Source organism: Paroedura picta, chromosome 14, assembly GCF_049243985.1.
Source record: "Paroedura picta isolate Pp20150507F chromosome 14, Ppicta_v3.0, whole genome shotgun sequence".
In the NCBI taxonomy this organism is placed as follows: Eukaryota; Metazoa; Chordata; class Lepidosauria; order Squamata; family Gekkonidae; genus Paroedura; species Paroedura picta.
This window is the reverse complement of record NC_135382.1, coordinates 39,615,318-39,628,252: the sequence shown is the minus strand read 5'-3', so window position 1 is coordinate 39,628,252 and position 12,935 is coordinate 39,615,318. Positions and strand designations below refer to the sequence as shown.

General features: G+C 46.6%; 1 protein-coding gene across 3 annotated transcripts in view; it reads right to left on the bottom strand.

Moving 5' to 3' along the window:
• BANP (BTG3 associated nuclear protein) overlaps positions 1-12,935 on the bottom strand; it is a 120,885-nt gene that overhangs the window by 48,738 nt on the left and 59,212 nt on the right. For all 3 annotated transcript variants that reach the window (XM_077310010.1, XM_077310009.1, XM_077310008.1), the window contains 3 exons: positions 7,036-7,166; positions 3,352-3,414; positions 2,430-2,474 (listed from right to left, as the gene is read on the bottom strand). In XM_077310010.1, the coding sequence (XP_077166125.1) occupies positions 2,430-2,474; positions 3,352-3,414; positions 7,036-7,166 (239 nt within the window). The remainder of the gene's footprint in view (positions 1-2,429; positions 2,475-3,351; positions 3,415-7,035; positions 7,167-12,935) is intronic.

Sequence of the window (12,935 nt, the reverse complement as noted above, 5' to 3'; positions counted from 1 at the left end):
CCCAAGAATTAAAAATATTCGTTCAGCCCTCTGCAGATCTGGCACCGAAGCATGTGATGCTGGCTCTCAGGGATGTGAAGTATATTCCCAGTCCTGAGTGAAAACGCAGCACCACAGCCTGGCTTTTCAACAACAGCCACAACAGCAACAGAAAGAGGGCACTTTTGCTTGGGGTGCAGATAAGGACATGAGCCAGCTGTAGGCCCTTTGCTTTCTTATCCCACAGAGCTGCCCCTCTCAGGAGTCTGAGCAGCTTCACTCACCTTGAGCCTGTTCTTAACCTCCTGGAGAAAACACCGCAGATAACAGCGTAGGCAAAAAAGGATTACAGGTTTGCAGCTAGAGGGGTTGGGGAGGGTGTCAGAGGATTTTGGAATAAAGCGGGAATAAGGTCTGTGGCTTACGGGAAAGCCCTGGCGATGCAAGGGGGGCTTTTTTTATACAGCCTCAGAACACTCTACTGCGCTCCAGTAGGCACAGGCTACTACACACAAGGACAGAAAGAAATGAGGGGATAACCTGGAAAGAAATTTCAGTGACAAAATAATGAGTCAGCTCCGGCTTCTCCTTTCTGCAAAGTGAGACGCTTTTCTTTGCTACTGCGAGCCCCCTTCCTCTGCTGGCCAGACCCCTTGGGGAAGGGAGATTTTGGGGGAAGGGAGGCTGGGAGGGGGATTTTACTGGTTTTATGGTTTTATGTATATGATGATCCTGTTCTGACTTACCATGAGCCAGCTGCGCTGAGAACGGCAAGATATAAATGTAATAAATAAATAAATGCTTCAGGGGTGTCCCTGTCTGTAAAGGGTGTTCCTAATCAACTGTGCTCCTGGTGAAGACAGGTGTGCTCTATTGCTCTTTCAGAACGGAAAAATCAGCCCCGTTTGCTTCAGATCGTATCCCGACGCTGAAGCGAGGACAGCCCATGCCAGAGAGCAGAAGACTCAAAGGCTGCCCCAGACTTCTATTTTCTCCCCATTCCAGCAGCACACAATGTGCAGCTTCTGGAAAAGCCCGAATCTGAGTGCAAACTGAGTGGGCTGCAAAGCCAGAAGTCTTTAGCCAGATGCTGTTTTCCTAGGATCACTTTAAGCCCTTTCTAAATAGTGAGGGTGGGCTGGTGCTGGGACACACAATGGAAACCTCAGAGAAAAGGAGGGAAAGGCGTTGATTAAGGCAATCAGCTTGCTCTCCTCTTGCCTCCTCCCAGAGGACACTGTGGCTGTGGCTCCATATGCCCCGCGTGGGAGGCACGCACCAAGGCCCTGCGGGGATCGGGCCCTCCCTGAAGTTCAGCACAAGGGGAGGATCAAGAAGTGGCGACTAGGAGGAGGTCAAGCAAGGGCAGAGATAGACAGCGAGGAGACCTCTAGGAATCCATGCCTATTGCCAAGTATAAAACCCTTCCCATTGTTCTCAGAATTCCTATACGCCCCATTAGTTAATATAGAAAGTTTAATTATTTCTGCAGTTTGGTATTTTTATTAAACGTGCGCTGAAATACAAAACGTCGAGCTAATAGAACACATGTGGAGGTAGAGAGAGAGAGAGAGAGAGTTCTCTTTGGCAGGGTTTCACTGGTTCCATGGATCATCATGCCAGAAAAACAAGACCTAAATTCAATGCAACTACCAGGATGAAAAAAAATTCAAACCCGAGGGAGGGGGGGGGGGGAGACAAGTGGCAACGTAATGCAAAAGAAGTGGAACCCACAATCCCCCATGTAGGCTGAAATTTAGAAACCCCAGAGAAAGGACACCCTGGCGCAACGCTCTGTTGCGGTTTGGAACGGTCCAAAGACAGCGCGGCACTTCGGAATGCAAAGGACTGGGCTTAAAAGTCCCTGTGGCGCATTCACTCTCTTGACTGTCGCCCCTTGACCATAAATTCCCAGGATAAAACAAAAGCATTTCACAGGACAGAGCTGGGCCACAGCCCTGAGACGTCTTTTATGGCACCAAGAAGACACTGGGGAGAAGGAAGCTGCCTGGAGCATGTGCAGAATACTTCAAACTCATAACCCCAACCAGACACCCACTTAGCAAGAAAGTTTTGAAGTCACTGAGATAAATTAAAGCAGATGTGAACAGCCTCTCTTTCTCACGATGATGATTAAGTCAAGTGTCTGTTTTCATCCGAGCATCATGCATCCCCATGTCTGCTGCGCTTGTTGACCACATCTGGCCACACCGACAACCAAAACAGAGAAGAGCAACATCGTTTTCATTTAGCACAACATCAAGGAAGCCAAAACTCAAGGACGTTTAGGATACATCAGCGCTAAAGAGAGAAGTCTGCAATAAAGTAGCTTAGACCTCAAATCTGTCAACTGCAGAAAAATTCCCGGCGAAAAAATTCCTTAGCAGTTTGCAGGCAATGCCTGCTGGTAAATAGCAAACCTCAGAGACGCTCAAGGAGTACATTCCTACCTGCCCATCTTGTCCGACGTGAACTTGATGTATCTGCAAGTTACCCTGCAAAATAAACGAATAAACAATTGTAAACGAGCCAGGAATTGAAGAACCTCACAAAGAGATGCATATTTGGATCTTACACGTGCTCCTCACAGTGGATTCTTTTTGGGAAATTCACTTTTTGTAATTAACTGCACCACAGTACATAGCACGATTGTTTAAACCAAGGGTAGTCAAAACTGCGGCCCTCCAGATTTCCATGGACTACAATTCCCATAAGCCCCTGCCAGCATTAGTCCATGGACATCTGGAGGGCCACAGGGGTTTGGACTTGATGACCCTGGAGGTCCCTTCCAACTCTATGATTCTATGATCCTGTAGGCAAAAAAAGATGCATGCAGGCACGAAGGCAGCAGTTACAGGACTTTCTGAAGGTCACAGTGAGTTTTGGGGAAAGCTTCTGGTCTAGAAGTATAAAGGAAGAAATAAAAGGAGGAGAAGAAATGTCTATGCAATCTGAAATTACCCTTGGTGATAATTTCCCATAGAACTTTCAAATAGAAGGAGCAAAAAGATTCCTTTAGGCTCTCAGCAACTGTTAAGAGAACACCTCTATGGTTCTTCCCTCATCCCAGACCACATGGTCCTTTGTAAATGAGCGGAGATCTGCCAGAATAAACTTCTATCACCGGAAGGGGCTCTTGCTGTATTCTCAGCTCAGCAGTAAACCAAATAAAAATACCAAGTAAGCCAGGCTTGCAGTCGCAGCCTGAACACCTTCCATTCACTGGAGTGATGCCTGCATAGGCTGAGCTTTGCCAAGGGATGAACTCACTCCAGAGGGTCTCGGTTAATTTTAGCTACGCTGAGCATGAAGGTCCTGACACACCAATGGCTCATCTCGTCAGCATGGCCTGCCAGTGGGTCAGCGGCTCACCTCGCTGTCTTGCGTGATCTGGACTTGTTCTCCTTGCGGCACCTGGGCGATGTGGAGGTGACCCTGTGGGATCCGTGAGGAGAAAAAAGAGAAAGAAAGACCAAGAAGCATCAGTCAGAACCAGAGGAACAGATTTAGCCAAATTCTGTGGTCAAATGGGCACGGGATATTAGCTCCCCCTACCATATTGGCACTGTTCTGCCTTCAAAGTGAGCAGAGAATACTAAGTAAATTGCTATTGTAGTAGGACCGGACCGTCTTGATACACAGCCTGCAAAATAGGCATTGAAAAGCTGAGTATCTGGCTCTGTAGTAGAGCTTGGTCCCTTCCCGAGGAAAAAAACAAAACCCTTTTTTGACACTTCCTATAATGTCTCTACGGAGCAACTGTATACCCCTCCTGTACAACTGCAACAATAGCGAAAGTTCTGGATTGTCTGGTTGGACAACATGGGGCCAACTGCCTTCTGACCCCCACCCCAGTTTTTGCTTCAGTAGACCACACCCACCCACCCACCCAGCACTGCTTCAGGCAAACCTAAAAACACAAAGCACAGTGCTATCAGTAAGGCCAGTAAGACACACCAGATTTTCTGGAGGTACAGCGGGGTCACAGAATGTCCAAGAACATTCCAACAACAGTGGTATCAGGATAAGTTCATCTAAAAAGCCCACATAGGCCTTGGGGACAGGAAAAGCTGGATGATGCCGATCTGAACCATCCAGCCTAGCCCTTCTGAGCATGTACAAATTTTAGCTATACATTTTGTATTTTCACCCCTGTGCTGCAAATTCCACTAGCCACCCAATAGGTACTTGTTCAATAAATATCATGAAGAAATGAGAGACAATGCCCAATAGAGACACCAAGGCTTTGTCAAACTGTAAAAATGACATGTGAAAACCTCAACTGACATGGCACCGTTGAATAACTACAGTCAGAATAGACATATGGCACAGTTGAGTATAAGAAGACACACGCCCTTGGTTTAGATTCCTATTCTGATGCAAAAGCGCCCCCCCTTCGGCCCACCCCACTGGCCCCAAAGGTCAGCCTTCCAATCAATGCTAGCAGAATATACGGCCCAAAGGGTTTTAATAAAAGCCACTGCTACACATCGCTGACCTCTGCAACTACTTCAGAAAGCAAATCAAACATATCACTTGATTAAAGAAAAGAAAAAGTGATTAGGGAAAGCGAAAAAACGTCCTCATGAAACCTATCTGGCCCTCTGCGAGAAAAATTTACCTGCTGGTAAACTGGATGCTACTTTGATTTTAAAAACTCTTTTGTGTTCATTTTCATACGCCTGTGTATGAAACCGAGATTAAAGATATTCATTTGGAATCCTGTCAAAGGCTCTTCCTATATTATAGTGCACCAACAATTGCACATGAATTTCAAAGAAACAGAGATCCTTCTATTTCAAACACTTTCATTTCCTTTGGAAGGAAATGGTCTATTTATAGGGAGAAGCGGCACACTGAAAAGTATCACACACGACAATAGGGACTGTATATAAAATTAGACCACGGATCCAATCCATGTTGAGATTAGAATCGCTTTCCCTTCACAATACTAAACTCTTACTGGCGTCCAAGGAGAATCTTTAAAACATAAATAACCCGATGAGGCCCTTTGCAGATCAGGGGCCGGACTTCAAAGAAAAAGCCGTTAATTCCCCCACCAGGTAATGCTTCAAATGCTTCAAAATTCATCCTGTTAATTCCCTCTGGGTGGACGCTGGAACTGCTCCTACCTCCCAAACTGGATCCAGAAGGGGGCCCTGGGTGATTTCTGCTCACCCTCTGGCACATGGCACACCATCCTGTCCCCCATGCTGTTTAACAGCTACAAGAGAGGTGGCCAGACTGTGGCTCTCCAGATGTCCACAGACTAGTTACCATGAGCCCCTGCTAGTCACAGTTTGGCCACCCCTGGTCTAGGAGAGACCACTAGGCTTGGTCATCCAGGGACAGGGGTATACTGATGACATCTGGCTCCATTTCTGCTTTTCCAGAGGGTTGGGAGAGAGCCTCAATGGAAGACCTCCTAAACTAGTATCCTGCATCAACCGTAGGCTGGATGGCGGGTCACAAACAGAAGTTCAATCCCGGCACGGCTCTCCGGGTGAGAGGTTCCCCTGGTCTCCCTGAAGGAGCAAGCGTGCCACTCACGGGTACTGGGGTTGGGTCGGGGCCAGCAATCCCACTTATATCATGCCTTCTGAAAGGCCAATTTCATCCTGCTAGTTTCGTATCGTGTTTAGATTTTAATGTGTAGTTTTATCATTTTGTTGCCAAGAGCTGCTTTGTGAGTTTCAAGTCCGGGATATATACTGTGAAATAAATTTAGAAACCCAGGGCCTCAAGTGAAGCTGGAGCAGAAAACCAACCCCTAGTTCACAGTTCATAAATGGTACTTTTAGAAACCAGGGGCAGGGCACCTCTGCAGCTGCTTTGCATCCAGCTAGGCCACTGGTCTCTCTGACTCATGGCAATCTACTCTGACTGCAAGCAGCTCCCCAAGATCTCAGGCAGAGAAGGGTCCTTCCCCACCACCCAGGATCCTTTCATGGGCAATGCCAGAAACTGTGCCAGAGGTGCAAAGCAGGGATCCTACAAGTCCACCTCAGCCTTCCCACCAACTGGGAAGAGCTGAGAACAGACACTGGGGGCAGAACCAAGCCACAGCCAGCTATGTGGTGGATTGCCAAAGAGATACAAATGCGTTGGACAAAAAACGATGGATTTCAATCAAATCTACCAATGCAAAGGGAACTGCAGGTATCTGGAAACTTATGAAAATACAGGTTGGGAAACTATGCATTCCCTCCACCGAACTGTAGGGAACATATTTAACTCCCATGCAACATTGCACTTGATTTAATATTTTGAAACAAAGCTACAGAAGCCAGGGCAAGCTTTCCGATGACCCACCAGGCAATCTTTTCAAGAAACACACAAGCTTGAGGCAGGGCGGGGGTGTCACACTTAACTTTTAAACTTCCTGCCTTCTGCGGCTTTTGGGGTCAAAGTGTTAACTTTATTTAAACTTTTTGAAAAGGAATTTAATGTCAATGTTTATAAGCTTTGCTTATATACATGAATTTAAATGGATACACATGTAAGGAATTCAGCTAACAGATGTCGAAAAATGCTTCAGAATGTACTTTGGAAAAAATGAGGATAAATTAATCTCAAATGGATTTCCAGATTGCTAGCTCTCGGGGAGGGAGCAGGCTGCACATGCATAATCAATGTTGACTGAGCGCTTCAAGGAGAAGGAACAACTGGGAGACTTAAATGGTCGTTTGCATGCAAATTCATCCGTCTGTTCAAAATGGCCCTTATGCATGCCAGCTGAAAAAACTGCCTTTACAACAGCAGCAGCAGCAACAAATGCCGCAAAAGAAGTCTTCGTCAGTGGGGCCCAGATTTGTGAGGTTAATGCTAATCTGCAAATAGGCGCAATTAAAATTAACCTCAGGGTTGCCAGCCCTGGAGATTTTAGGGGTCCAAGGCCACAGAGTCCACCTCCCAGAGCAGCCTTTCCTCCAGGGCAACTGATCCCTATTGTCTGGAGAGGAGCTGCAACAGCTGGAGATCTCTAGGTCCCGCCTGGAGGATGGCAACCCGAGCTGCTCTGGGGACTGAAAGCAATTGTACAGAATGAGTACATACTACTTGGACTTGTCCATCCTCTCCTATCTGATGGATCTGGACTTGCTGGGCGTTGGCCAAAGCATAGTGCAGAGCTTGTGGCTGGCTTGCTTGGATCTCGTTTGGGGCCGATGTCGTACTTTGAGCGCTCTCTGGAAAACAGAGAAGAGAAGGTGAAAATATGCCGAAAACCAAGTAAAATTTTTAAAAAGACGGCGTAGAACGTTCCACAACGTGTGTCATCAGCTTGGAACAGACCCAGATACTGGTTCACGGTCCAAAGCATGAGCAGGTCCTATAATTACACCTTTCTTTATTGTTGGACTCTAACTCTATCTTCTCAAATTAATGAGACTCCGTAATACTTCCAAGAAGGGGGAAAATTTTACGGCACCTTTTCACCCAGATGTGAGAAATGAAATTTTTAATCTGCTCATGTAACCTATTTCCACCAATTCTGTTTTATTAACCTAGACAGGGTTCCAGATTCATTAGCACAGATTCCAATTTGGAAGGGGGGTTTCATCCCACCCCCCTGTTTCAACTCAATGATTATCTCCAGTCCATCCAGTTGTGACTTCATGTTTCCAACATGCTGTTCAAAACTACTACACAACTTAACAGCTGGTCAGTTTGTGTGTCCAAAATCTATCAAATGTTCCCATTTCAACCCCCAGCCCCTGCAGGAGCCACTTGAGCTTGCACCAAAATTGAATGATCACATAAAGAAATCGCCTTACTCATTAAACGACTGCCATTTTGGAAGTTTCTGCAATACGTAATTAATAAGCGTATAAGAAGAGGGGGAGGGAGGACGATGGCGGTATATAACCCACATACGAATAATCAGACACTTCCACGCCGACTGTGGAGATGATTCCAGCCCTCACCTTAAGCCCCAGCTTGGCTAAGGAATCTAAAACAAGGAAGAGAGAGGCTGTTGGGCATCCATGCCTGTGTGCAAGCCTACTTCAAGGACTGACCCATGTTTTTTTGCCTTCGACACAAAGTGTTTCAGCCCTCCCATCTCTACCCAATCAGAAGTTCCTGACTTCATCTGTATTCCCCTGCAATGTATCTCTGCAGTCTATTTTGGGAAGAGGGAGGGAAAGCTCCCTTGGAAAATCAGGACAGAAAACCTGTCAGACAAAAGTAATTCTTTCAGAGAGGGGTGTTCACTTTCAAACTGTGAAAATATGAATGTTCTTCAGCCCAAAGGCAAAACCGCAAGTTGTTGCCTCATCATTTTTTCCATTTTTAACTTTCTGTGCTGCCACTCAGAATAATCTTGGCCTAATCCTGGAAAGGTTTATGGGGAGGGGCTAAAGCCAGCGGGTCAAAAGTGGCTTTTCCTTCACCATCTGAACTCAATCAGTGGCTTCCAAAGGAAGGCAAGCCTCTTGGGCCTGCTCAGAGTCACCTGCTCCGGGAGAAGGCCAACCGCTGGGTGGGGCAGAGCTGGTTCGTTTGCATTTGGCAGCACACCTGGCAACTGCATTACCTCCACGCAGAGAGCTTAGAAGAGAGCTGAACTAGGGGTGCTTCCCTGCTTGCCACCCAGAGTTCCTCCAGTCTAAGATGTCACTCCTTCCTCCCCCCATTCAAGGCTGTCGCTCTGCTAGATCACGCAGGGAGACCGCATGCAGTAATGGCATGCCTCCCTGATTGTCCAAGGGTCACCAGGTAATGGCTCAATACCAGCCTGCACCAAGATGAAAGCGGGGCAGAGTGGACTGGCAGGAACTGGCAAGGCCCCAGATACAAAGATTATTATGCAACCTTTCTCTGTCAGCCTCCTTGCCTCACACAAGGCTGCTGCAAAGAAAAGATGGGGGGAAAGCTGATGCATGGAACCCCAGCTCCCGGGCCAAAGGGCAGGATAAAGAGGCAATAAATACTAAAGAAATAAATAAAATGTATGTAAGTGCTGCGGCCTCCCTTATCCTTTAAGGCTGGGGTAGTCAACCTGTGGTCCTCCAGTTGTTCATGGACTACAAGTCCCATGAGCCCCTGCCAGCAAGCGCATGGGAATTGTAGTCCACGAACATCTGGAGGACCACAGGTTGACTCCCCCTGCTTTAAGGTATTGCGGGAGTTCTTACACTCTGGACTGGAAGACACCAGTTAATCCAGTATAACCGTCAACTGAAGAGGTGGCACACAGCCTCTCTGAAAGATTCACTGGTCTGTCTTTGCCGTCCTCCAAATGGCTCCTAATAGTGGCAGCTATGAGTGATCCAACTACTCTGAGGCACAGATGCAGCAGGATTATCTGCCCTCAGGTGATAGGAGGATGTCCAGAACCAAGACTCACTCAGAAACGCAAAGGGAAGAGCTCTTCCAGGAGGCAGGAAAGGAAATCATTTATGTGTCTCTTCCATTTCTCAGAGTTTAAAATGTAGCTCAGGAAATACTGGGGCTTAACGGAGCTACATTTGAACTTCTGAATGAATACTTCTGCAAATGAAAATACTAGAGAGAGAACATCATACAACTTAGAAAAAAAAAAGACCCATATTTTCCAGAAAAGAGATCTGGCTGAATAATTCCAGCGGCTTCATCTGCCACCCATGTCAGGAGAACAAATCAAAACATATACGCTGGAGCTGGTTCTGGGAAGGACGGCCCAGACCGCAGCAACTGATACCTTGTGCATAAAACGAAACATTTTTAAAGCCAGTGTGCCAAAAGAAATGTGGGAGAGAACTGATCTTCCTGCCCAGCACTCCACTCCAGTTACTTTCAGAAAACTAACAGAAACCTGGTGACAGCTGTCAACTTGCTCAGTCACTTGAGCACAGAACCACCCTAATTAATATCTTGGGGCAGCTGGACAGGAGGAAGGACAGGACAAGTGTGTGTGTGTGTGTGTGTGTGTGTGTGTGTGTGATCTTCGACAAACCTCACTGGACTTGTTTTTTTTTGGGGGGGGGGGCTAGGTGCCCCAAGCAGCTGGTGACTCTCTCTTGATTCTCAGATGTGCTTCATGCCGTTCATGGCTGCAGATGCTCTGTTTTTAGCCCGCTTATTTTTTGTGCTGTTGTGCTATTTGTGTGGATGGAATGGTGGAATAAAAAAGTATTTGACCTACTACATACCTAGGCTGATATAAGAGTATTGAAGCTTCCGAGTCTGATCTGGGCGGCCCAGGGGATCCGCATCTCCCCCAATCTTGGAAGCTAAGCAGGGTCAGCCCTGGGTGTGTTTTGGATGGGAGACCCTCAGAGAAGCCCAGGCTCCTGATGCAGAGGCAGGCCAGGGCAAGCCTCCCCTGAAAGCCTCTTGCCTTGAAAGAAACTGTGGCCGCCACAAATCAGCTGTGACATGATGGCTCTTTCTAAAACTCGTAGGGATATGAAAATGTTCAAGAATTTCCTGCCAGGCCCCCCTCCCATGCAGCGCAGCTTGGCTTCAACCACGCCCAGGAAAAGGCCACCGTGGAAGGTGTGGGGGCCTCCCAATGCACGGCTTTTGGGGCAGAGACGGGCAATGTGTGCCCCCTCCTCTGCCCAGCAGCCCAGCGTATTTCCTTTCCTTTCTTCCATTCCCCAGGATGGGTCTGCTTGGAAGAAATTCCAATGGGGGGGGGGGGGAGTCAGTCCTCTTTATGCAAGAGGGGAACGGAAGATAATTAAACCATGGTTGGGGCCCTTCTTTGGATGGAGCCCAACCCAACCATCCTCCCACATCAAGAGAAAACAGGGCTGGATTTGAACTATTTTTATTTATTGCCTGTATCATGGATTTGATTTAAATTGCTCGGTGGACTGGATCGCTACCAGCTCTTTTGTTCCCCCGCTAGCTCATTACAGGGTCGAGTGAGATTTCCAAAATGCTCCTCATCTAGGCGACTGTCTTCCATGCCAAAACTCATCACAGGAACACACCAACACAATCAAGCCCCATCTTGCACATGAGAAGGGCATACCTGGTGAGAAGGGCATACCAGGGCATACCTGGTGGAAGGTAAAAGCTCCTATGTTTAGAACGAGTTTATTACAAGGATGGGAACTGTCCAAGAGCCAGCAAATATTCTAGTTGATAAGTTATGTAAACCGCCCAGAGCCGTATGGAAGGGCGGTATAAAAATCTACATAAATATCTTGGGAAATGGTGGTAACGTTGTTATAAGCACCACTAAGTTCACTGGAAGTAAGCCCCCCTTGAGCCCTGACCTGGACTATTCTGTCATACAGATTTTGATTTTTTTTGGAAGGCGGGGTGTTAAAAAAGATCTATTCTGGGCGTCAAATATGCGAGGTATGCCACTGGAATCAGGTAAAAGAATTCAAATTTGGGGCAGGGAGGGGGGGATTAGAGAGAGTGCTCTAATGTGGGGAAAGAGGCAAGCAATAAGGGGCGAGACAAGTCCACTAGGAACAACCCCTAATTGTAGAGTGATGGGATAAAAATATACTTTAACTGGGAGTGCACAGCCCCCTTGAGGTTGATCAAGGGCTGCAATGCTTTAGCATATGTGCATCCCCTTCCCCACAGACAATCAATACTCAATGAATGTAAACAGACAGAAGAGTGATGGGGAAAAAACAAAACCATGTCAGTGTAAATGGATTGCACCTCTTAATATTCAATGCAATAGGGATTTTTAAAGCAATAAAGGAATTAAGAGAAATTAGGCTAGAGGTTAGCTTTTTGTTGTGATGGTGATAACCAGTGGTACCCCTGTATTTATCTACATACTGCAGCACTTTTGTTACCACTTTAATAAATGTGCAAGAAATCGTTAAGTGGCTAGGCTTAGGTTTTGTGGTAGCAGTAATTAGAACATTTGGTTAAAATATGAAACCCTAAAGAGTGGGGAAAAATGAGCCTGGCTCCTCAACACTTGGGCTGCGTCTGACAGCCAAAGAAAACAGGTCAAGGCCTTGCTTAGCCTGGTGTCAACCTGCCCCACATTCCTCAAAATACATCTCGGGGGACCCCTCGGCACCCAGGCCAGCAAATCTTGGCCCCTGCAATGCTTCCTTGCCTGCCTTTAGGATACCCAGGGATCTAGCTGATGGCTGTCGCTATGCTGATTAGCTGTTGTTTTGGTAAGAACTATCATACTGAACATATAACATTTTCCACAAGCGGCAGATTTCACCATTCCTTGCCTACAATACAGTGGTTAGTGTTAACATGCAGCCCAAACCTTCATGTGGGCAAATAAACTTATTTCCTCTCCTTCGGGCTCTCTTCCAAACCCCTGCTTGCTTTTAATATATGACATACAAACATCCCACAACTCCGCTTTTAAAATAAGCATGAGCCAGAAGGATCCCCAGAGGACATTCCTAGGGTCAATATTTTGCCTTTTTAAAAAATGTACATTTAAACCAACGCGGAGTTGTTTGCTGGGATTTGTGAGAATGCATATATATCTTCAGGGTGAGGGGGGAACAAACTTTGAATGAAATTAAGCATGTCCTGCTAAATGGAACAGATACTCTGCAGAGCAGATTTCTTTATGCTTTACTCCATTCCTGTTACGAGCTAAAGCCACAGAAAAATCTAATTAAAAGACTGCAACCCGGAGTCATGTGACACCTTAAAGTCTTGCAGATCTATGGCACTAGAAGCTTCCACGTGTTAGACCTACTTCTCCACAGGAAGGAGAACAAAAAACTGACCTGTTTCCCACTTGTGCATTTTGGGAATGGCACAGATTCAACTCCAGAACTACTCAGTGAATTATCTTGAAACAGACTAGTGAAGCAAGGCAGGATCTGCTAATAGGTCCCTCATTCAGGGATCATCACCTGTTCAGTTCTCAGCCCCACGAAAAAAGAACTTCTTGACAAAGGGAAACATAACAGAGTTTGGATCAAACCATGCCTGCAACCATGACCGGGTGGTTCACATTTATTAGGCACCGAAAAAACATCCTACAAAAGATTAGAAAGTCTTTTGGTTTTGCA